At 39.9% G+C, this 23,240-nt stretch overlaps 1 protein-coding gene across 8 annotated transcripts in view; it reads left to right on the forward strand.

Annotated features, from left to right (window-relative positions):
- neto1l (neuropilin (NRP) and tolloid (TLL)-like 1, like) overlaps positions 1-23,240 on the forward strand; it is an 85,105-nt gene that overhangs the window by 56,743 nt on the left and 5,122 nt on the right. For all 8 annotated transcript variants that reach the window (XR_015775367.1, XR_015775368.1, XM_042510658.2 and 5 more), the window contains exons 7-10: positions 7,864-7,946; positions 8,788-8,933; positions 17,917-18,030; positions 22,407-23,031. Coding sequence is in view for 6 of the 8 variants with exons in the window: in XM_042510658.2 (XP_042366592.2) it covers positions 7,864-7,946; positions 8,788-8,933; positions 17,917-18,030; positions 22,407-23,031 (968 nt within the window). In the remaining 2 variants the exon portion in view is untranslated. The remainder of the gene's footprint in view (positions 1-7,863; positions 7,947-8,787; positions 8,934-17,916; positions 18,031-22,406; positions 23,032-23,240) is intronic.

Consider the following 23,240-nt stretch of genomic DNA (forward strand, 5'->3'; position numbering starts at 1 on the left):
AAATCATCAAGATGGCTGCATAGGCAAGAAAAAAAACACTGATTAATTTATTTTTGTTAATAAAGATTAAAAAAATACAGTAACCACCATATTATCTCAGTTTAATGTTGTTTCAATGTATTATGGTCATTTTCTTCACAACAAGCATAAAAAAAAAAAACCCCAAAACATCAATGTCTCAGTAGCTAGCTAACATACATTGTAGGGTTTCCTACACATTCATTTATTTTTGGCAGCCTGCCATGATAACAACATCTGCCACCAATTATTGATTTCTTAGCTGGGAGCTGGCATGTTCATTAGGACTGCTATTGAAATATATACAGTTCGGTTATTCATTGCACCAGACCCTCAGAGTGCAGAGCATACTGTGGGCACAGACAGCAACAGAACATCAGGCACAGTAAAACTTAACCATTCACTGTACTGGGTCTGAAAGTTCTCTTCCAGTCACAGCAGCTGCTCCTCTCATCCATCGATCTGATACGATCAGCTCTGAATTGATTAACTTATCAGTTATCCACCCTGCATCTCAAAAAGAGCTGCTGAGGGAAAAAAAGAACTTATGGATAGCTCTGTGCTGTGTTCACTGACCTGCAAATACCTCTGAATTTATAGAGGGGACACAGAATGATACAAAGGGACACACACACACACACACACACACACACACACACACACAGAAACCTGAAAAAGTTTGCTGACCCCACTCTCCCCGTGTCATCAGCTACTGCCACACATAGACTATAATTCGGTTGGAAATACTGCACTGTTGGGGCACCCAGTAGTTCAGTTCGTAGAGAAAGTGCCCCATATACAGAGGCTACGTCCTTGCCACAGCGGCTGCGGGTTCAATTCCAGTCTCGACCCCTTGCTGCATGTCTTCCCCCCTCTCTCCCCCTTTCATGCTTTAGATGTCCTATCTCCAATAAAGGCAAAAGACAAAAAATCTTAAAAATACTGCACTGTTATTGCTGATTTGTACAAAATCCCACATTTTAACATATTTCCATGTTGTGCCCCGTCACAATGGCATATAACGCCCGAAATTTAACTAAAGTCAAACAGTGAAGTTACTGTAGACTCTCAGGGTATGAGCACAAGCTGCTAACATTAGCTAACAGAGCACAGCTGATGGTCTTGTCTAAAAGTCTGCCTGTAACCCATGTAAGAGAAAACACCACAGTGCAAGGTGCCAATATCGCTATGTCTGGCAGCACTTGTTGTTTACATTAACAGCAGCATACCGATGACGTATTAGGGTCTTGAGTGGTTGTCTCATTTCATAGGGGAACTTTTCAACCCACACCTCTTGTTTCTTTACTCTGAGGGCAAAGTGGTGCTCAAAAACATGGGGTATGGATAAAAATATGAAATGGGATTTGGCCTCAGTGTATCTGATTTTATTACTGGGGTTCAGTTCAGTTCAGAGTGTGTGCCTTCTCCCAGGAGTGAGATAAGGCAGCTGCAATGTCAGCTCAATGGTGTCACTGTTTGTTTCACTAATTCAGCACTTGTTAATGTTACAAGATGTTATCCTTGGCCACCATAGAGAGCTTTTTAAAGTCATACACTTCAAATTAGGGAAGCTATTAAACTTTGTTCCACCCCTGATGGAGAGTCTGATGTGGTTAACGGTACTTTTTCATGTAGGTTTTTCATATCATGCTGCCAGCTCTTACACTGTCCACACACACACACACACACACTTGTGATCTGCCCTGATGATAATATTGGTGCAACTGTGATTCATGGCCACTGCAGTTTCTTAGCTCTTATCTGACATATTCTTCAGGTCGCACTTTTCCAGCTAACGCCCTTGTTTCCCTTCAGAGGTGTCCTTCGGATACAGCTACTTAAAGTCCCAAGGCCACAGGAAGTCAGAGACTGCGTCATCCACCTAGAGCCATTCTCTTCATCATCAGCACTCATGTGGAGCCATACAATAAATGTAACTTTGGTATTAGGAGGGACCCTGGCCTCGGTTAAATGTTACGGTCGATGCAAAAAAGCAGCATTGATTCCTCAGGCCCTCTAAGTGGAGTGCGTGAGTCAGCCTCACGGCTAAAAGTGGACCATAAGTCAATTTTGAGTGTGTGGCATGCATGCATCCGTATGTGTGTTAGGCTGAGGCTGGATGTGTGCATGAAAGAGCGACAGAGCGATCAAGCCTGGCAGTATGATGTATTTTCCTTGGTCTGAATCAGTGTCATTTTTTGCCCTGCAGTAGTGTCTCACAAGGCAAGTCATGGGCCAAAGGCTGACAGTCATTGGCATTGATGGACAAGGCTGCAAATAAAATTTTTAGCACAAATCTATCACCCAGTCCTGAAGCTCCCACCTTCACGCCACTGTTCACACTCACTTATACTTGATACATAAAACTTATTGTCCTCTCTTTTTTTAACATGCTCACATGTTACTGCAGCCAAGGAGGTGCAGAGGATGCCACCCACCGCATCACTGTGCATGTGCTGCGTGCTTTCATTTCCTTATGCTGATACAGTACTGCACTGTGCCCAGTGTGCCAGAAACAGCAGAGAGATAATGACATCCTATACCGGAGGCTCTAATTAGACTGCACCGGAGCGCTCCAGAGAGAAGGGAGGAGAGGGGGGTACAGAGGAGGAGAAAAAATGGGAAAAGGAGGGGATAAGGGAAATATATACTTAATTATGCATTTTATCAAAGATCTAAATGTATAGGGAGAAGGTTTAGGGGTGAGATGGCAGATGGCAGAGAGAGGGATGGCGTGAAAGGGGAGACCAACTGAGAGATATACCTGCAAGTAAGCAATAATGACCATGTGTTGTTGCCAGAAGTGACAGCACTGCACCAATTTTAAGGCCATGATGTGATTGCTTTACACAACCATGTGTCATTTTAATTCTTATGCCTCCGCGACGGTGACAGCCTTGGCGGGAGGCATTATGTTTTTAGGTTGTCTGTCTGTCCACACATCCATATGTTCCTTTCTTGTCTTGACTCGACCCGAGTGATTTTGAAATGTCTAATTGGACTCAGCAGTGAATTTAATTTGTGGAAGTGGATTTTAGTAGTGATAGGTTAAAGTTCAAGGTTAGTGTGATTTCGTCTGTCTAATTGTTATGACGGTGATATCTTATCAAATTGAGGGCATTTCTTTTTCTAATTTTTCACAAATATCCAACTCAGTGATAAACGGATTCGATTTTGGTGTATCACAGTTCAAGGTCACTGTGACCTTGCCTGTCTTCTTCTCATGAACACGAAATTTTAGGAATTTTAGGAAGTTACATCCAAAAGGTCACTGAAAAAACAGAGATTTTATCCAACTTAAAAGAATTACTTCACTTGGCAACACATATGAATTAAGTTTTCTTAACTCAATTTCAAAGCAGTTGTGTTTGTCTAACTTGATAAAAAATGTAATTCATTTGCGGGCTACCGGTTGAATTATTATTTTAAGTTGGTTAACAATTCTTTTGTTTTTTTCAGAGGTCAAAGGTCTTTTTCTCATGGATGAAACTGTAAGTGCAACCTGACTGGTTTGTGGAAGCATACAACCACGAGGTGGTCGTTCCTTTTTACTATAAAAAGATTTTGCTTAGACCACCTTTAATAAAAAATAATTAGCTTTTACTGGTATCCATCATAACATAAAAAACAACAACATGTAGTTAGTGGCAAAGCAGTGCAACACAATATCAGCTTTTATATACATACATAAAATTACAGCTCTCGTCAGCTGCATTCTGTGTTGTTCTAGTATCATTTCTTCTTCTTGGCATTTCTGTTTGGACAGCTGTCTGAGTTTGGCTGACAGCTGTTAGTTGTCGGGGAATATTTTCAGTTGCCTCGTTTTGACTCATAACAGCAACTGCATTTCCCACAGACATCATTTGTGTCTTGTCTGTTTTACACTGTCTGGATTTTTCCACCATACCTGTCTGACACCCTCCTGCCTGACACCTTCCTGCGTCTTTTCACGAAGATAATGGCCAAAATATGGACCTTCATTCTGACTGTAATGAACAGCACATACACGCTTACAGGCACCTTTTAGCAACAGGGAGAACATATTCTTCCCCCAGTCAGTGATGGATTCTGCGTCATTATTGGGCGCTGCTGAATCAATGAAGAGGCAGCCTATTTTCCTGCTGGAGCCAATCTCTCGCCTTACAAATTGGTGATTGTATCTATCTGATCCATTGCCGTCATTTGGCTTTGGGATGCCATCTGCAGTCTGATTTTTCTTCATCATTGGTCAGTTAGAAGAGTTCGGCAATGAGAGCAAACAGCTTTTATTTATGTAGCTGTTTGTTGATGTCTCTCTCACATAATGAGGCCTTATGATGGCATTTCCAGTCAAATCTAGCGACTGGCATCCATCAGACATTGCTTTAGTGAATGCAAAAGTAGTGCAAAGATAACACAGGCATGAAAAATTGCAGTTATTTTTCCATGCTTGAACTCAGCAGGATGCATATGAGCGAAATGGGAACAACTGCAGTCTGCGATACCATTTCCACCATTTCATGTCGTAAAAACCATACATTTTGATCCAAAACCATAAGGCTGTCATCTTTTACAGCATAAAAGGGTGTATGTGACAGTATGTTGTAAAGGCTTTTTCTTTTATCTTCAAGTTCGCCCCCTTCCGTCAAATAACAATCATTGAAAATGCTTTTGTTTCTTGTTTCTTTCAAGTTTACCCTGCAACTATCAGCACTTACAATGGTAGCCATGTCCAGAGGCTGCATTTCTATCTGTCCTGCACTAGTGTTTCAGGTTTTACACTTTACACTGGCAGCAGGAAAACAGCTCTGTAGTAGAATTTTTGGATACAGCAGTGCATCGGTGGTGCTTATCTTCTAGATAAAGGGTAAAAAATAAATAGATTTAGTGAGCTGTGCTGTTCTTCCAGATATAGTTCAAGTGCCAGACTGGTTTACTTTGCATGAATACATTAAAAATGATCATCTCTTTGTCACACTGTTCCTTCAGCACCACAACGCCATTTTACTAAAATCATCCTGGAAAATACATCCGTGAAGGACAAAAACATTAGCTGCTTTATCATGTGGCTACAGCAAGAGGAGAGTCCTAATTATTCTTATCTTTTTTTAAAAAAAGAATAATTATTACCCATTAAGTTCATGTTAAGCTGCATGAGGAGTCACCAACACCTGCAGCTCATCACAAATCTTAATGCAAAGCTCTTATCAGCTGTTAAAAGACCTTGAGTTTAGTCAGATGGATCACATTTGGCCTTAACTGGTATAGCAAGTAGGCTAATGCACTGGTGCATTAGTGCAGCTCTGAAATATGTCAAGATGACAACAATACCAAGTGTCAACAGCCACATTAGCGGGTCTGTAACACTCTATAAAAAACAACAGTGCTTGGAGCTAGATGCTAATGTTAGCAGTCTGAGATGCTCACTGCCAGGCTGGTTGGAATTTTATTATGTTTTGTTGTATTTGATTATAAACCAAAGTATTGGACAAATCAGAATTACACAAAAAATATACATTAATAATTTTTGAGGCAGTCTTTGTGTGTAGAGATAAAACTGAAAGGTCCAGTTTGTAGGATTTAGGGGGAAATATTGGTTTACTTAAGAAAGTATGTTCTTTTTAGTGTATAATCACCTGAGAATAAAAATCCTGGCACTGTCATATTTAAACAGTAGCCCAGATTGGACAAAACCAAATACTGGCTCTAGATAGGACGATTCTTGTTTTCTTGTTTTGTTGTTTTCTCGTTTTCTCATTTTCTTTTATAAAGCATAATGCAAATACCCTAGATTCATACTTAAGTACAGCACTAGAGTGAATGTAGTTGCATTACACTACTGGGCATTGTACATTTATGCAACCGAAGAATTTGTTCCATTTGCACATTTTATTTCATATCAGTGTTTCTCAAGAGACGTGGTACTGTATATGAACTGACTTTGTCATCAGGAGCAGGATGGATGGTGGATTGCAAGATAAACAATAAAACGAGTTGTGTGTTAGTGAGTCATTGCTGTGTTTCCTGTGGCTTTTTAGTCATTAAAGTGAGTGTTTTTTAGCAGCCTGTTGTTGTTTGTCCTGCAGCTGTTAAGGCATCAAACATTGGTGTTTGGCAAATTGCAGCTGTGTTTCCAGCTGCTTTTTAGTCATCAAGGTGGTAGTTTTGTAGTGACATGTCTCTGTTTTTCCACCGGGAATAGTTAGCACTTTTTTACAGAGACATTGCTTAATTTCCTGCTGTGATAATGCCATGAAAAAATGATTGTATTGTGCACAGGCATAGCTGCCTTTTAAGTGGGGATTTTGCACCTAAACCTTTGTATTATAAGCTTATCTTTTCCTAGACATAACCAACTGTCTAACCACACATCTTCCAGAGTATTGCTGAAACATACAGTTTTAATGTATCCATTACATACTAACATGGAAATGTAACTTATCCGTGGTTTGCAGAAACGATACCAACATTTATCTTGGCGATTGGTTTGTACTTCCTACATTGTCAAGTGATCTTCCTCTCACACCGCTGAGTTAATCATCATGTCTGTCTGAGTTCATCCAGTTTGGCCAGAAACCAAATTTTATGTCCACCATCTCAACATTTCAATTACATTTAAGAGACACTGTACTGGAAATTCATGCAGTATTCGATAGACCACAACAGCACTCCACAGTGACGTCTGAGAAGAAATTATCCTCAGAGCCTCTTCCGTCTTCCAGCCCTTACTGTAGGGATCAAGACATTAATATCAATACAAGGCCATACACATAAATTATAGGAAAGGCATATACTCCCCATTCACAGTATATGTTTATATACATTCATCTTTGCATTCTGAAGCCCGCTGTGACATTGAGTAGTATTTCATTCAGTATCACAGCATAGAATACAGATATGCCCTGATTCTTATGACAGAGCCAATACAGCCAAAAGAGTAGCTGAATATGACAAATCTTTACTAGATGGAAGATTATTGACACCTGTATGAAATCGCAGAGGGGGATTTGCTAGCTTGTTTTCCCCTCCGATCCATTTCACTTGTCATGTTGTTGGAGCTGAGTTGACATTGCGAGGTCCATTATCCTGCTCCATCTGTAGCTTTCGTCTTTGGGCATTTGAAGCGTCACATTTCCCTGTCACAGTTCTGGAGCGGCCTACTCATTAAACATAATGATGGCGAGTGCTGTGCCCAGCCGACCGGAACCATAGCTGTGATTGGGCGATGTTGGCCTGATGAATGAGTGACAGACAATGATGCAAAGGCAGAAAGGAAGTGTTAGTTTCACCCAGGATAGCTGCTGTGAAGAGTCAAGGTGGGTAGCAAGGTGGATATTTCACTCAACAAGGGATTGTTAGGGTAATAAAATAGTCCATATACCTGTCATGGTTTGAAAGTCTTTGTTATCTACTTTAGTGTTTGGAGTCCATGAATTTCAAAGGAAGGGTCTTTGTGTAAAATAAACTATAAGTGGGTGACATTTTGTCTCTTGAGCATTCAAAGCTTGTGGCAAAATGTCCAAGGTCTCCTTAAAGTATAACAAGGTTGTAGGTTTTGTGTAATGCTTTATCTCAACAGATATGGATAATGAGTCTAAAGCTAATAGACTCTGTCTGTCTCTGAGTCCTCATTTGATATGCGTGTGTAATGACTTTGTACAAGCTGCAGTCTGTCAGTCTTATTTCATTACAGAGCTGCTATATCAGGCACTGGGATAATGAGTAAGATGCACAGGCCATAATGGGATAGAGCTGAAATCTTTTCTGTTCACCTTTTTCTTATCTGTCAAGTCCACATCTTTAAATATCCTCATTTGATGTCTTATATTTCTCTCTGTATTTCCCCTCCTCTCTGCCAACGGACAGATCTACCTGCGTTTTCTCGACTATGAGATGGCCAATTCCAACGAATGCAAGCGCAACTTTGTGGCAGTGTACGATGGTGGCAGGTGTGACATTTTAACCTTTCATTTTGCCAAATTACACAGAGGCTCCAAGTGGCTGTAATGAGTTATTATTTTTTAGGCCCTTTATCTAATAATAATGAATAAATCATCCCCTTATCTTGAGATAACAACTTACAATTGTGCTTTTAGATACTGTTCCTTTGCCCTAGTCTGTCCATGTCAGGATGGCCTCACATGACTTACTGGGTAACACACTGGGAACTAAAGACCAATGTCTCAACTCAGATCCTTCTGTCAGGTACTGACAGAAGGATCTGACTCTGCACCTGGCCAAATAATAATCAAACACAAACATAACTCTGTGTAAAACCACAGCATGACGTCTCTCCACTTGTTTTTTGTATTGATTAAAAAATAATAATAATAATGTGTTAATAAGGGAGCTTATTCAAAAGTAGTGGGTGGGTTTAGTTACCTTTGGACAGAGTCTTGCTTGCATTTTTCTCCTGTCTCCAGAGTTAATGTTAAGCTAAGCTATTGAATAGACAGATATTAGAAAGCTATTGATCTTTTCATTAAATTTCTAAATCACACTATTCCTGCAAAACAGCAACTTGATTTTATGTCCAGATAAGGAGATACTAAAATCTCAAAGAAAACAATATTCCATATTTTGAGATAAGCATATTATTAAAGTATTAATGGTATGCTTTGAAACAAATATGAGCTCCCCAGCACTATAGTTAATATCTTGTGATAATTTAGATATAAAGTTGTGATCCCACGATAACAGGCCAAAAAAAGAGTACATTGTGGATTATTGAGATTCACAGCAAATGTTATTTGATAATAAGCTATCTTATCTCATCCTGTCTCGTCTCAGTTCGGTGGAAGACCTGAAGAGCAAGTTCTGCTCCACGGTGGCCAATGACATCATGCTGGTTTCCACGCTGGGTGTCATCCGCATGTGGGCGGACGAGGCCAGCCGCAGGAGCCGCTTCCGGATCCTTTTCACCACCTACCAAGAGCGTAAGATATCTGCCCTCACACATGTGCTTTTTATCATAAAGAGGTTTACTGCAGCATGACCAACCAAGTGAAGGAAACTGATTAGCTTTATTAATAAGGCCGCTACTCCGTGACGACGACATTGACGTCAAAATAAAACAGGTCTGGTCTTTAGTGGTTGCCGTTAAAGGAAGATGGAGGCACAGTGACCACGTTTATGGCAAGTTATATCCAATGTCGTTAATAGAAAAGGTGCTGTCAGAGGTTTCCATTTAGTTTTACGAGCATTTAAACAGAGACAAGCCGGAAAGCAAGAAATGTGATTTCCATTATATGGAATATTGCCTGTGGGTTATTGTGAATATGACAGTATTGCTGGATTTTTTTTAGTTCAGCTCTGCAGCACTACCTTAATAGATAGATAGAAAAATGGAGTGAGAGACTGAGACAAAGGAATATCTGGGTGAGCTACAGTATGTTCACAGCTACCCATTTTCTTTCTCCCGGAGAGATTTGAATCCACACATACACACACACATTCAACAGAATCACACCTTCTTCCTCCCTCTCATTCAGCGGCTCCTCATTGATAGAGCTTGTAGCCTGACAGGGGTTGCAGAGGGCATTCTTTGTACCAGTGAGGTGAATGGAGCTTGTGAGTATACAGTATGTCAGTGTCATTCAGCATCTTTTAATGCCACACACTCACACACACATACACACACTGCAAAACTGAACATTGCATCTCCATTTTTGGAACTTTAAGAGGAATCTCTCGCAGTAAACTGGATGAGAAAGAAAAAAAACTCTAACAATAACGAGCAGCCTAAAAACTGTATTACATAAAGTAGATAGAAGAAATGTGTTAAATTAATTCACTGAGTTTGCAGTTAGGCCCGGTTCCAGAACAAAACGACATAGGGTGCATCTGAAATTAGTGGAAGTGAGTTAGTAGCTACAATGTGGGCTTGAAACAGCACTAAAAACAGTAGAGAGTATGAAATATAAATAATATATTTCAATCAAAAACTCAAAATCAGCACACAAAAGAACATGTATGGCTAAAGCAGGGAAGTCCATCTGTATTGATCCATGAATGAATGTATGTGATTCTACAGAATTTGTTGTCGACAGCTGCTTAACGTTGTATGACAAGCTTCTCCTTCAGTTCATGAAATCCCTGCAGCAACTGAAGGCAGCATGATTGATATGTTGATAAATCTGCAGCCTCTGAGAAATGCCATACCAGAGTTGTTGTGTCATAGTGCACGAAAGTTCACTGTGTTTGCTTTCATCAAATCACCTTAAAAAGAAACTTAGGTGCTACAGTATAGTTACACAGACCTCTACACACTATTATGCTTATGAATAAGACATGCAGTTATCAGGGCTCTATCAACTCTTATTATCAACTTTATTTACAGCAAAAGTACCTTCTCGTGTTTATCCTTGAACACGCAGTGCAACCACTGTTGTGTACATTTAACTATGTGACTGTGTAAGAGATTAGATGGTTGTATAAAAGTGTTGTTACTAATTCAATATATCATTTTAAAGGTCCAGTGTGTAGGATTTAGAGGAATATTTTCGCAGACATTGATTATAATATAATAAGTATGTTTTCTTTAGTTTATAATAACCTGAAAATAAGAATTGTTGTGTTTTTGTTAACTTAGAATGAGCTGTTTATATCGACACAGGGAGCGTTTCCTTATATATGGAAACACCGCCATGTTTCTACAGTAGCCCAGAACAGACAAACCAAATACTTGCTCTAGTTGGAGCCATTAGCGTTCTTACGTTTTTGTGTTGACCATCTTAGTTTGAAGCCCAACTGCAACGAGAAGCGGCAAAAAAAACACTGATTTGCTAGTCAAATTGCTTCATTATTGCTTCAAGTGTTTTTGACTGGTTTAAATCACTGGGTCTGTTTGTTTTGGAGAGAAGGACCTCCTGTAAAAACCTCCTGAACAATGAACACTAAAGGAATCTTCACCGGGAGAAGTTTCAGCTGGTTGCAATCTGCAATTCTCAGTACTGGACACCACCTAATCCCCCTAAATCTTACACACTTCGCCTTCAAAACTCTTTTTGTGCCCTGCATGATAAACCTGTCCATGGGCACATCCAATCAATATGAAGTTAGTTATAAGAACATTTGTAGATGCATTCAGTGTTGCCCCTATTACAGCATTAGAGGTCAAATTCTGTTGTCCTTGTGTCATGAAAATGTGACAGGTCGATAGATTAAGCTTTACAATGATACATGACTACATGATTTTCTGTGAAGGTTATCCACTTTTTAACTGGCTTTATGTGTAAAATGGCAAAAAAAAAAAACCTGTAATGATCAAGGGATGAAAAATGAGTGATAGCTACCATTGTAGCCATGCTATCATGCATTTTCCAACACTATGGACCTTTTAGAAAATGCATACCAACATACTGGCTCACAGACTAATTACAATGATTACTAAAATAGCATTGGTTCTATATAGTCAGATAAACAGTTTCACAAAATCAGTTTCTTTCTTTTATTTTAGTTTTTATTTCTATAGTTTCTATAGTAACTACCTGATGGAAAATCATACTCCGTCTGTCTTTGGGGTGCAGATTTGTAGGGATGTGTGCTCATGTTGTGATGCTCTGAACCATCCTGACATTTCCTGAGGTAAAGCTTTCCATTTGCTGAGCTGTCATTATCATGTTTAACTGTAATTGGCACAGCTGTTTCAGAGCTATGAAACCACTGATGAGGGTATTTAATAATCACCACACCCGCTGATCTGTGTTCACCTTCAGCCAGACCTCTTGCACATTGCGCTGCTGTGCATACATAAACCTAAATAGAAGGTGCACTCACAGACGCTCAAACAGTTCATGTGCCTAAGACCTACCAATCAGTTGTCACTCCTTACATACCTACAACATGTCTTCATTGGTTGTGTGTGTATATTGTACTGATAAGACACTATTCCACAGACTAGGCGACAACATTAGTGGTGGACCTGTTTGTGTTGTGAAGTCAGCGTCCCCTTTTGTAAGGCCTTTTCACCAAGCAGAGCCAGGATGTGCTGTTGCCGGGGCAACGCTTCTGCCTAAGTCACTCAGGCGATCCCCAGCCAGACCTCAGCCTTTAGAGCAGCATCCACCACAGCTCAGCAGCACTGCACCAACCCAGTCAACACAGTGAATGAACAGGTGTACCAGAGAACTGGGAAGCAGCACAAACAAGTAATTCAGTCTAGTGTTTCTATCTGAAGTTGCTGCTAGTGCAAATCAACTTGTTTTGAGTAGTTTAAAAAAGTAAAACTCACTATCGTACATTGTTAATAGTGGAGTAAGGCAGCTTATTTAAGTCTGCAGCAACATTTTATCACAGGGTGAGACTTGTGTTCAAATGTAATGACATGTAAATCTTATGTACATGGTTTTGACTACATGTGTGCACTATTTACCTATATGCACAAAACGCTGATATGATGAGAATTAAAAATAAGCTGACTTTATTAAACAAAACAAGTGCATTAAAAAAAGAAAGGCTACAGTTATCATTTGAAACTCTAAAAGCACAAAACAATTATGAGTTCCATCTGCGCTGCATTTCCAGACCCACAAAAATGTCAGATTTTAGAGAGGGGACACAGAATGATTAAACAACTGGACACACACACGAAAAAACATGGAATATTGAACCTGTTTTGAAAACTACGAAGTTGGCGTGTAAATGTGATTCACACAACATGAGGTTGTATTTCTTTTTAAACGTTCAATAATTTCAGACGAAGAATACTGACTTGGTGTCTATCAAACATTCATTTGACTTAGCCAAATAGAAAAAAAAATGTGTTTTTTTCACAGCAAGCATTGGACTTTGTTGGTTCACATACCTTCTATTTACTTGTACCAGAACAAATTTGGGAAAAAGACAGAGTATGTAATGCTGAAGTACCTCTCGCACTGTGTGCTACAGACACACAGGAAGTTAAGAAATTCCTCTTGTCAAGTGAAAGAAAGACAACGTGTAACTACTTCGAGTGTGTGTACTCTGTTACAGGTGCACTATCAGGGTTTGCAGCTTATAGGGCAATTTTTACAATAAGTGTTCCCTTGACACAGTAGATCCCAAGCCTTTATATGTTTGTTCACAGCTGCTGGTTCCCAGTGGGACCAACAGCTTTTAGAGAACTATTCACAGCTGCTGACTCCCAGCGAGATGCTCCGATGGGGAGAGCGATGTTCCCAAACGCAAACATCCACCTTCATCGCCTGTGCTGGGTTCACACCTGCTGATACTACTGATCTTGTGCTGTTTTCAGGCTCAAACACATACAAACACACACATGCTATGCAGAACTACAGTGTAAGATTACCAATGTGAAGTATAAGAAAGTGAAGCCTATCTTTACCCAAGAAGCAATTATGTCTTAGGTGATAAATGTGCTTGTGTGACATCTTGGCTGTCAGCATTGTTCCGCCTCATCAACAGATACCCGTCTCAGGGGTTGCAGATGGAAATTTGCTTCACTATACACATCACTTCTCGTTTCTTACAAAGCTTCTTTGCTGAATGCATGAAAGCGTTTGAGAACAAAACAGTATGCTAATGTCTATCAACATATGGATCTTTGCTAGGTCTTAGACCTGATTATATCATCTCTACACACTTGTTATCTTGGTTACTTTGGGATTAAAGAGACTAGTGTAGGGATATTAGATTGTAGCATAGTACAGAAACGTACAGTGAGATAAGAAGCATGGATGGATGGATGGATTGATGGATTGTACAATATCCCGGGTTTTGAAACTGGGATTTAATTACATAACAAAAGTAGAAAATGTAATCCACTTAATCACCCTACAAAGCCCGCTGTTTTTGCTCAGTGTATTTAGATTACATACAGTATTGCAATGCTTAGTTTAAATTTCTCATGAGAACCACTAGGGTTTTGACTAAGATGTGTTAATTAAGTCAAGGCAATTATATTTAAATTGAAAGTGTTTAACAAAGAACTTAACAAACAAAATATGAAATGCAATGCAATATTTTCGATGAAAATAAATAGGTAAATAACAGTAAGAGACCAAACTAAAATATTTTTAAAGTTATATCTAAAATTAATGGTCATTTGCAAAAAGATGGTTCTTTAGCCGGTATTTAAGAGAAGTAATAAATCAACCCCACTTCTGGGATAAATGTTGGCATTGTACATTTCTGCAAACCACAGATATATATAATGTTTGCACTTCAATATGCGCAGATATATTGAACTATACCTTTCTTCAGGTTTCAAAACGCTGGTCAATGTGTGGTTTTGTTTAAGCACAAAAAAACAATTGGTTATGGTTAGGAAAAAACATGCTTTGGCCTAAAATATGCAGTTTTTTTGGTAAAATCCCCGCTGTAAACACAACAATGGCTCGCTAAAAAAGAATTGGTTTTCGTGTTTGTTGGTCTTGAGCAGTGGTCTGCTGCTGTCTGCAGCCTGGCAGCAGTTTCATCTTGGTGTGACACTGTCCATCATCCCATCCACTTTCAGATGACAAAGTCAGCTTATATGCATGTAATCAAAACTAGGTCACTAAATTGACATTGAAATGCTACATAATAAAATGGACAAATGTGGCATGTTAGTGCTTTGCAGAAACATACAATGCCAACATTACATTCTGGTCACTGGGCTGTAGAAATGGGGGAGGAAAAGTAGTAAACTAGCAACTAAAGATATACACCCTTTACATATCAAAATAGATACATCCATTAAACTACACTGTCCCCACAGTCTCTGGTGGTACTGCTCTGTTTTGTTCGTATCCATAAGCTTTCAGAAAACATGCACAAATACTAACAAAATTAACGCAGACAAAATGCCTCATTAGTCTCTGTCTTTTTGATATCAGTCAGGAGCACTTTGATTGAGCTGGAGGCAAGATAGGGATGACGGACTGACTCCCACATTACTGTATTTAATATCAACCATATTATTATAATTCAGCATAGACAATGATGGAAGGAGGTTATAAAATATATTGCCAAAAAGCAACATTATGATCAAAGACAATAATCATGAGTGCAAAACCAGTAACTGACAGTAATGTTCCAAATTAGGCGAGTGATTACATGACTGCAGGTGTGAGCGCAAAAAATATCATCACATCAGACAAAATAAAGAATCATTCTCATCTACCAGACATAGCCTAACTACACCCCTGTGCAACAAAAACACAGCTCTAAAATTGTTTTTTGATGACAAACATTGGTGTAAACCATGTGTTGCTTCTAGCGCTTCACTGCAGAAGAGTCTTCACTCTCGGAGCCTCTGCAGAGACACCCAGACTATTTTTCATCAGCCACTCATTTAGGAGTTAATTTATGCTTCCAGCAGTGAGTTGGGGATGTTTCTGTGTGGGCAAAAGGGCACTTTTATCACAGAATGTCTTGAAAATTAATTTCGTATGAGATTAGTGTGGATCTCACTCTTTATATCGTCTGGTCTGTGGTGTGTGAAGGAGGCAAAAGAAGAAGGAGTGAGCTCCCTCTGCTGGCTATTAACAAAAAAAAAAAACAGCATTACATCTTTGGCATATGGTGTATGAGAGAAAAAGCATGAGAAAGAGGGAAAGGGGGAGAAAATGGGAAGAGGAGTATCAGAACACACACAGAGAGCCAATATGACTCAGGAAATGCTGGCAAAGGCCCAGGCAGGACAGGATACAGAGAGAGAGATAGAGATAAGTCACTCTAATTTGGTGTGTTATTATTCACTTGGGATGAGTGCTGGAATGAAAACAGCCATACATCACAGTGGTAACACTGTCAAATAGTCCCCAGCTCTGCCATACCACTGGCAAGCTGCTTTAGTACCCAGTGCCAGTGTTATGTGTGAGAGGAGAGAGACTGGGAGATAAAGAGAGAGGATGAGAGACACACAAGAGAGAGAGAAAGAGAGAGTGAGAGAGAGCGGCTAAATAAAGCCATTTGTTATAGTCACACATCTGTGGCAAATAAGTAACGTTTCGAATGTCCAGAAAATGAAAGTGGTCTCAAAATACTTTTACTATTTATATACTTGTCTACAAAACTGTGTGCATAATGGATAGTCTGTGTACTGATGAAAAGCACTTACCATGGGTAATTCTTTAATTCCAGTCTGCAGTAGTGATATAATTAGTTAGATACATTTTCTCAAGTATTGCACTTAAAGGGACAGGTCACCCCAAAATGAAAAATACCTACTTTTCCTCTTACCTGCAGTGCTGTTTATCCATCTAGATACACGTTGTAAAGTGTCAGAGATATCAACTGTAGAGAGGCTTCACTCTGATATAATGGAACAAGATGGCACTCTGCTTTTTTTGCTTAAAACACCCATAAAATACATTAAAAAAAAAAAAAAAACTACCAGCCATGTCTCTTTTCATAGATAATGATCAGGTTACTCAGGATAATTCACAGTACTTGTTGAGCAGTTTCATGTCGGAACTATTTTCTTTCTACAGAACTATACCTGCTAATTGTATTACCGCTAAGACGGAGGCATGGATCTACTGCTAGCTAACCTAGAACCACTGAGCTGGCTAATGCTACAGCTCAGCTGAGGAGGACGCCATTAATGTTTATATCTTGCGCTGTCAAAAGCCTCTTTTACATGAGTAGATGCACACTTCCCTCTGTGCAGTGATACGATTGCCAGGCATAGATCAGTGGAAAGAAAATTGTTCATATATGGAAAATATTACTATTACACTCATACTGTATCCAGTACTTTTACTTGTGATGGAGTATTTTTACCTTGTGGTCTGAGTACTTCTTCTACCACTGTTTTTCTAACCTTGTGAGTGCACATTTCTTCCTTGGACAATATTGCAACTTCTTTTACCAAAAAAGGTGTTTCATATGGCAATATTGAGTAGTACCTTGATTCAATAGATTTTTTAGAAATACTATAACCACATGGGAAAATTTATATTTTGGCCAATAAAATATGTCATGTCACATTGATGGAAATATCCAGTGTTGCCACATTTTTGCCATTGTCTGCAATGTCCTTGTATAATACAACCAAGGATATAAAAGAGATATATTCTGCTGTATACAAAGCCTATAATAAAACCTCTATTATTGCACACTGTAGATTGAATGGTACAAACTGTTACCCTGTCGCTAGCTTGTTGTGGCACTCTTTCTCTTTGTAACTGACAGTAGGAGGCAGTGAATTGGCCAATCAGCGGGCTTATGCATTAGTTTGATTGGTTGTTGAGAGCAAGGGCACCTTGGCTTTAAATTATCTCGCTCCGTTGTCATGCTTATATACCATGGAGCAGTAACATTATCACACTGGTTTTACGATCATGTCTTGCTGATGGGTGACTCTTCTTCTTGAGACGTGAAGGCAGTGCTGCGTCTCAGGCCACACTGGGAGGTGCTGGTGCCATGATGAATCACATGCTAATGTTTATGGCCTGGTTTATATTTCTGTTGACAAGGCCTGTGCACCAAGGAGGAATAAACAACATCTCGCATAAATAGGAGGAATTTGTTTGGGGTTTGTTATGTGAAATGTCACGGCTATCTTTCTGGTCACCACACACACGCACACATACAGTACAAACACATTCTAAGAAATGCATTCATATCCACAAGTTGTCTGTGCAAATGTTTGAAGAGGAGGATGAGGATGAAAATTCATGAAGAACAGATGGGTTTGGGGGGGACAGGTCTGATTTGAGTAATGCCCATCCAAATTTATTTCCTCAAAATCTGGCGCACTGGAAGATCTCATCAGCCGTACTTCAAATACTGATTTGTGCTGCAGCATCTCTAAAGGGTCCTACACATTTTTTGTTGTTAACGAGCTGGAATTCACTGAAATGTACTCAACTGTTTCTGTGGCTTCTGATTAGATGCAAGTGAGTAAGTACAAGATAATGATTTTAGCAAAGTGAAGACATTACTGCAGACATTTAAAGTAACTTTATGTTTATTTGCTCCATCCCTTTCTAGCTCCATGTGATGCAGATGCCTTCTTCTGTCACAGTAACATGTGCATAAACAACACACTGGTGTGTAACGGCATGCAGAACTGTGTCTACCCCTGGGATGAGAACCAATGCAAAGGTGAGATGTTACTTTTTAGCATCATCAAAAGAGACACAAAGGTTTCATTCATGTTTGAAGTGACCCCAACCTGACAGATCTCTGCCCCTAAACAGTTCACATGCAACCAATATAGCGAAAGACGTCCCATTTGCCAAACAGGCATTTGGGTAAAAAATGGACATACTGGTACAAGTGAATGATCGCCATAATTGGAAGGTCTGATAATGTCATGCTGCATTATAATAGCCATGTGCTTCTGTTTGAGAGAGTGTGTAGCATAATTTCGTAGAAATGCCCTTTGAGCAATGGGCATTTGTTTTCGAGATAACAGGCTGTAGTGCCAATGGGCTTTCAGGCCACTTACTCTATTAGCAACTACTGCTTGTAGTTCTGTGGAGAGAGAGTAGGTGTGAGAGGAGTTGGGAGTGGTGGGGCTGCTATGTGTCAGGTTACATGAAGGAATGGTTTGACTGGGGGAAAAAATCACATTTATATGCCCACACTATTCTGAATAAATAATAATCTGTGTCACATTAGACCAAAAAAACGTATTTGGGACAGATGTGTTTGTAATGTGAACATAGCCTTGGAGAGACTGTGTTTGAAAGTTTCAGCACCATGGAGAGCGACAGGGAAAAGAGTGGGTTTAAACAGTACTGTACTTTTAGTATGATCATGGTTGGAAAAATAGTTATGGCATTTGTGTCTGTGCACCAATCAGGATTTTTTTTTTACTGTGATTCATAATGATTTATTCTACAATAAATCAATAATAAATAGATAAAGATAAATATTTAAAAAATAAAAGCCAAGTTTTCATGGGCTTCATTTGTGTGTGTTAGTTTTATGAATTAGAAATTCCCAGATTAACAGAGCAAGTTAACTTAATCAGGATTACTTTGTTGACTTGCTGTGTTGGTTTTTGTTACTATTTAATCATATTGTATTAAGATCTAAGCAAATGGAGAAAACCAAATATCGCAATATTTTTGACCAAATACCTCAATATCACTGTTTTAGGGTTGACCATTGGTGCTTTAATATATATTTAAACAACATTTTTTTGATACCTAATAATCCATAATATGGATAAAAATGATTGTGTGGGTAAAAGCAAATAATAAAAGATCTAGAATACTCTGGTAAGGTCAGAAAATTACATCATTTTACTGTAATGCAGCATTTAATACCAGAAAGAGACAACACTTACTATTTTAGGATATCGAAATTTAAGACGATATTTAGTCTCAAATCACAATATCATATAATATCAATATATTGTTCAGCCATAGTTGTTAGATAATAAATTGTATAATATAGAAAAACAGATTTTATGTGACTCAACTGATCCTGTTCTTGGTCCAGGTTCTCCGTTTCTGTTCTTTCAAGGTGCCTTACTTTGTTTCCATGCCTCAAGGCAAGCAAGGTCCTGTGTATTCTGTCAATTTCTTCATTTCCTCTATAGTTTGATCCCTCGCTGCACTGAATTTTAAAGCCACTCGATCTATACATTGATCCCCGGTGTCTCCCTACTGACAGCTCCATAATTTATTACACCTCTAACGCAGAATTTCTTATTGAAGCATCTTCGTACGGTACATGATGCCATTCCAATAATTAGTGGGGACGTGTGAAGGGGACTCTGGGGATGAGCCAGTTTTTCTCTGCATTATATTGCCAATTAATTAGTCTTCTGTTCCTCGACCTTTCATCGTCCATCACTGTATTTCAGGCAGATAAGATGAGATCTATACTGTAACTCCCCTGAGTTGAGCCCTCTAGTATTGAGACTCCCACATCAATAAATACAATGTGTTTTTGATGTTCATTATGCTGTTGTGCTTGGCTTGCAATTAAGATCTGTTCCAGTTTTTCCTTTTAACATACACACACATACACACTAACTCTCCCGCCTGCTTCAGTTTCTCTTCAGGTGCAGTTAGCAGGAAACTCCCAGCTTTGCAGATAGAAAAGCTGCACACAGATATGCCTGTTCATTCTGTGTGCACAGTACTGTAACTCTCTGAAACAGAGCAGATGACATATTGCATCAATTAATTAAACTCTGCATGGTCTATACCTCACTCAGACTAAGATACCTCTCACCCCGACAGTAAGAGTTTGAAAATGTGCAGCGCTCAGCAAGAAGAAGCCATGTTTCTCAGCCTGTTAACTCCATCTTCCCGCCTTTTCTCTGCTCTAGTAATGCACAGGGCCACCATAGTGCCCACATTTGTCCTCATTAGTGGTAAAATGTCAAGTTTTATTCCTTTCTCCTTTACCCTTCTCAATGTAACAATTTAACTGTCATTGAAACTCCGTGTGCTGTGCTACATGTTCATTCAGCATTTAAATGTCACAGATCTCCCCACAGATCACCTCACTACACACACTTAGTCAATGCTACTCATTGTTTTCCCTTGTGATAAATGGACTATAGCTATGACCCAATGTGACCTTGTATCCATTTCTTTGATAGCTCATGAAAATGGTTGCCTTAATCTTGTACATGATGAGGTCCATCTGTTAGAGATTTCTTTACACATGAGCAATGGTGTCTCCTTTGAGCTGTTGCTAAGGAAATCTTCATGACCATTTGCTAATCCTCAACCCCCGTAATACTGTTGCTATGCCTTTCTAGCTTTCCATTCTTGCATGGCATATGGCATGGCATATGCATTTTACATGTAGCAATGGTGGCAGATTACCTCATTCTGTTGAATGTCTGAATTATGGGCCCCTGATTTCAAACAGGCATAGACAACAGCAGGCTTTTCTCTTTTTTTTAATTACCATAGATTTTGTTGGCAGAAATTAAACTGTCATGACATGAGTCAACCAAATTTATTAAGATAACATTAGCTTTATAAGTTGGGTGTAAACCCAGTGGCAAACTTCGGGACTGAAAAATTAGGCTAATACAGAAGTGTCAGAAACTGCAGTTTCTCAAATGGCCACCTGAGCCTGGCTCCTGAAGTAAGTTAATCCCCATAGACCCTCATGTTAAAATGCCCAACAGGAGATATAACATGTTTATAGCCTGTTGCAAAAAATGTTTTGGCTAGGTTCTTGAATGAGATCCACCCTTCTCTCTCCCACAGCTGTACCACTTTTTGCTCCAAAAAAGAAGGTAGAAGAAGGTAGAGGGTAGATTTATTAGTCATTGTTTAAAAAGTCAATCTTTGAAGTTGAAGGGTGAGTTGATTAAATTCACCAGCTACTGTGAAAATTCTATCCGGTTGCTTGGGCATGTTGGCTTCATTCCTTGCAGTGCATTTTTTGAATTTGCATCAGTTTTGTGTCCTTATGGCTCCCAACAAGGTCTGCCAATCCAGGGCAATAGCTTGATCCAGGATGATAGGGGTTAACCATGTCTCCGTCAAGATGTGCGCAGAGAAGTCCCCAATCTCATCCACTTTATTCTCCTGCAACCGGACATTAGCCACAAGAAGGCTTGGTAGAGGAACAGCTCTTGGTCCAAGTCGGATCAGCCTTGCCCTGATGTCGGCTCTCCCCCCTCTCTTTGACTGGCACTTTTGGTTTTATTTCTCTGCTCTGGTCTAACTTGCTGCTCGGCATATGCCATTGGTGGGGATCCTCCTGCAATCTGCTGCATTCAGTCCAAAACCCACACAACTTTTCCTGATGTTGATAAATGCTTCTCTATTGTAGAAAAGTCATGCTTCAGCAGAAGCTGTACATTTGAAAGTTTTTTTAAAAAAAGACACTGTGCATATAATGGGCATGAAAGTATTAGGAAAACTGGATACAGCATTGGGCCCCTTTAATTCCTATTAAAGATTCTCAGTGGCACATGATGCCAAACAAAATTTGATTTTTCAAGTGTAAAATTACTTAGATCATCCGCATCGTTGGGCCAATGGAGCAAGCCCACAACAGACTTTCCAAGCCGAGGGGCTAACTTCCGCCGTCCAAGTGGCTTACTTCCGGTCTAGCACTCAGCTAATTTGAATGGGGATGAAATTATATATTATATAATTTGTTGGACCAAATGGTTCAAATCACATTTCACAGGGGGTGTGATGCTAAAAAAATGCATTCTCTGAATTTTCAGTGTGAGTGTATGTGAAAAAGGCTTTTGGGGCCCAGTGGCATCATGTGACAGAGCCAAAAGTTGTTATTCCACTGTTTGGCCAGAACAAAAATTGGCTTCAAACCCTGGCGCACTTCCTTGGGGCTTGGCAGTAAGCAAAAACTGATTCCCTCTCCCCAAGCATCCAAAACTGACACTAAAGGGGTACCGAGAGTTTGGAGTGTAGGGCCACTAACCATGTGTTGGTATTTGACGAGTTGGGAATGAGAATATGTAGCGAGGCCATATAGTTCATATTCTCTTGTAAGTTCCCTGTCTGTTGTGCTGTCTCTGTGTACAGAGAAGAGGAAAGCCAACATCCTGGACAACCTAAACAACACAAACGGGACCATAATTGGTGTCACCTGTTGCATTGTCCTCATCCTCCTCATCGTGTCTGTCATCGTCCAAATCAAGCAGCCACGCAAAAAGTACATCCTGCGGCGTGAGGACTTTGACCCTACCATGTTCCAAGAGGTCTTTGAGCCGCCTCACTATGAGCTGTGTACTTTACGGAGTGCCACCACAGCTGCGGCGGCCTCAGCAGACTTAGTCGACCTGGCGGAAGACTTTGAGAACTACCACGCCCTCCGTCGTGCCTCCTCACGGTGCGTCCACGATCACCACTGTGGCTCCTCTTCCAACCCTGGCTCCGCTCACATATCCCAGCTCTCACTCAGTGGCCGAGGAAGCCGCGGGAACTTGAGCAGAGACGCAGCAGCCGCCACTCTGCTCACAGACCTTCCACAGCCGCCCATGGCAGTGCGGCCCTTGCTACCATCCGCTGGAAACCGCAGGAGCATCTTGGTCATGAAGCACAGCTATTCGCAAGAGGCAGCGGACAATGGATGCGACCTGGACGACGACCTGGAAGAAGTTCCCACCACCAGCCACCGGCTTTCACGCCACGAAAAGGCAGTACAGCGGTCAGTATCCATAGATTTCTGATGAGGAAAGAGCAACAACTATAGAGTTAACTATGGGGATGTTTGTGTGTGGGATACTTAGGCCTACATTTATTTTTGTTTTCCTCTTATTTTAGCTTTGTTCTTCCTCTTCCTCTCATTATTTTTTTAAGATTATAATAAGCTTCTTTTTTTGCATTGACCCTTGTTCTTTCTCCCCTTTTCTATCA

Source organism: Plectropomus leopardus, chromosome 21 (genome assembly GCF_026936395.1).
Source record: "Plectropomus leopardus strain MGB_pleo_1.0 chromosome 21, ASM2693639v1, whole genome shotgun sequence".
NCBI classification, from domain to species: Eukaryota; Metazoa; Chordata; class Actinopteri; order Perciformes; family Serranidae; genus Plectropomus; species Plectropomus leopardus.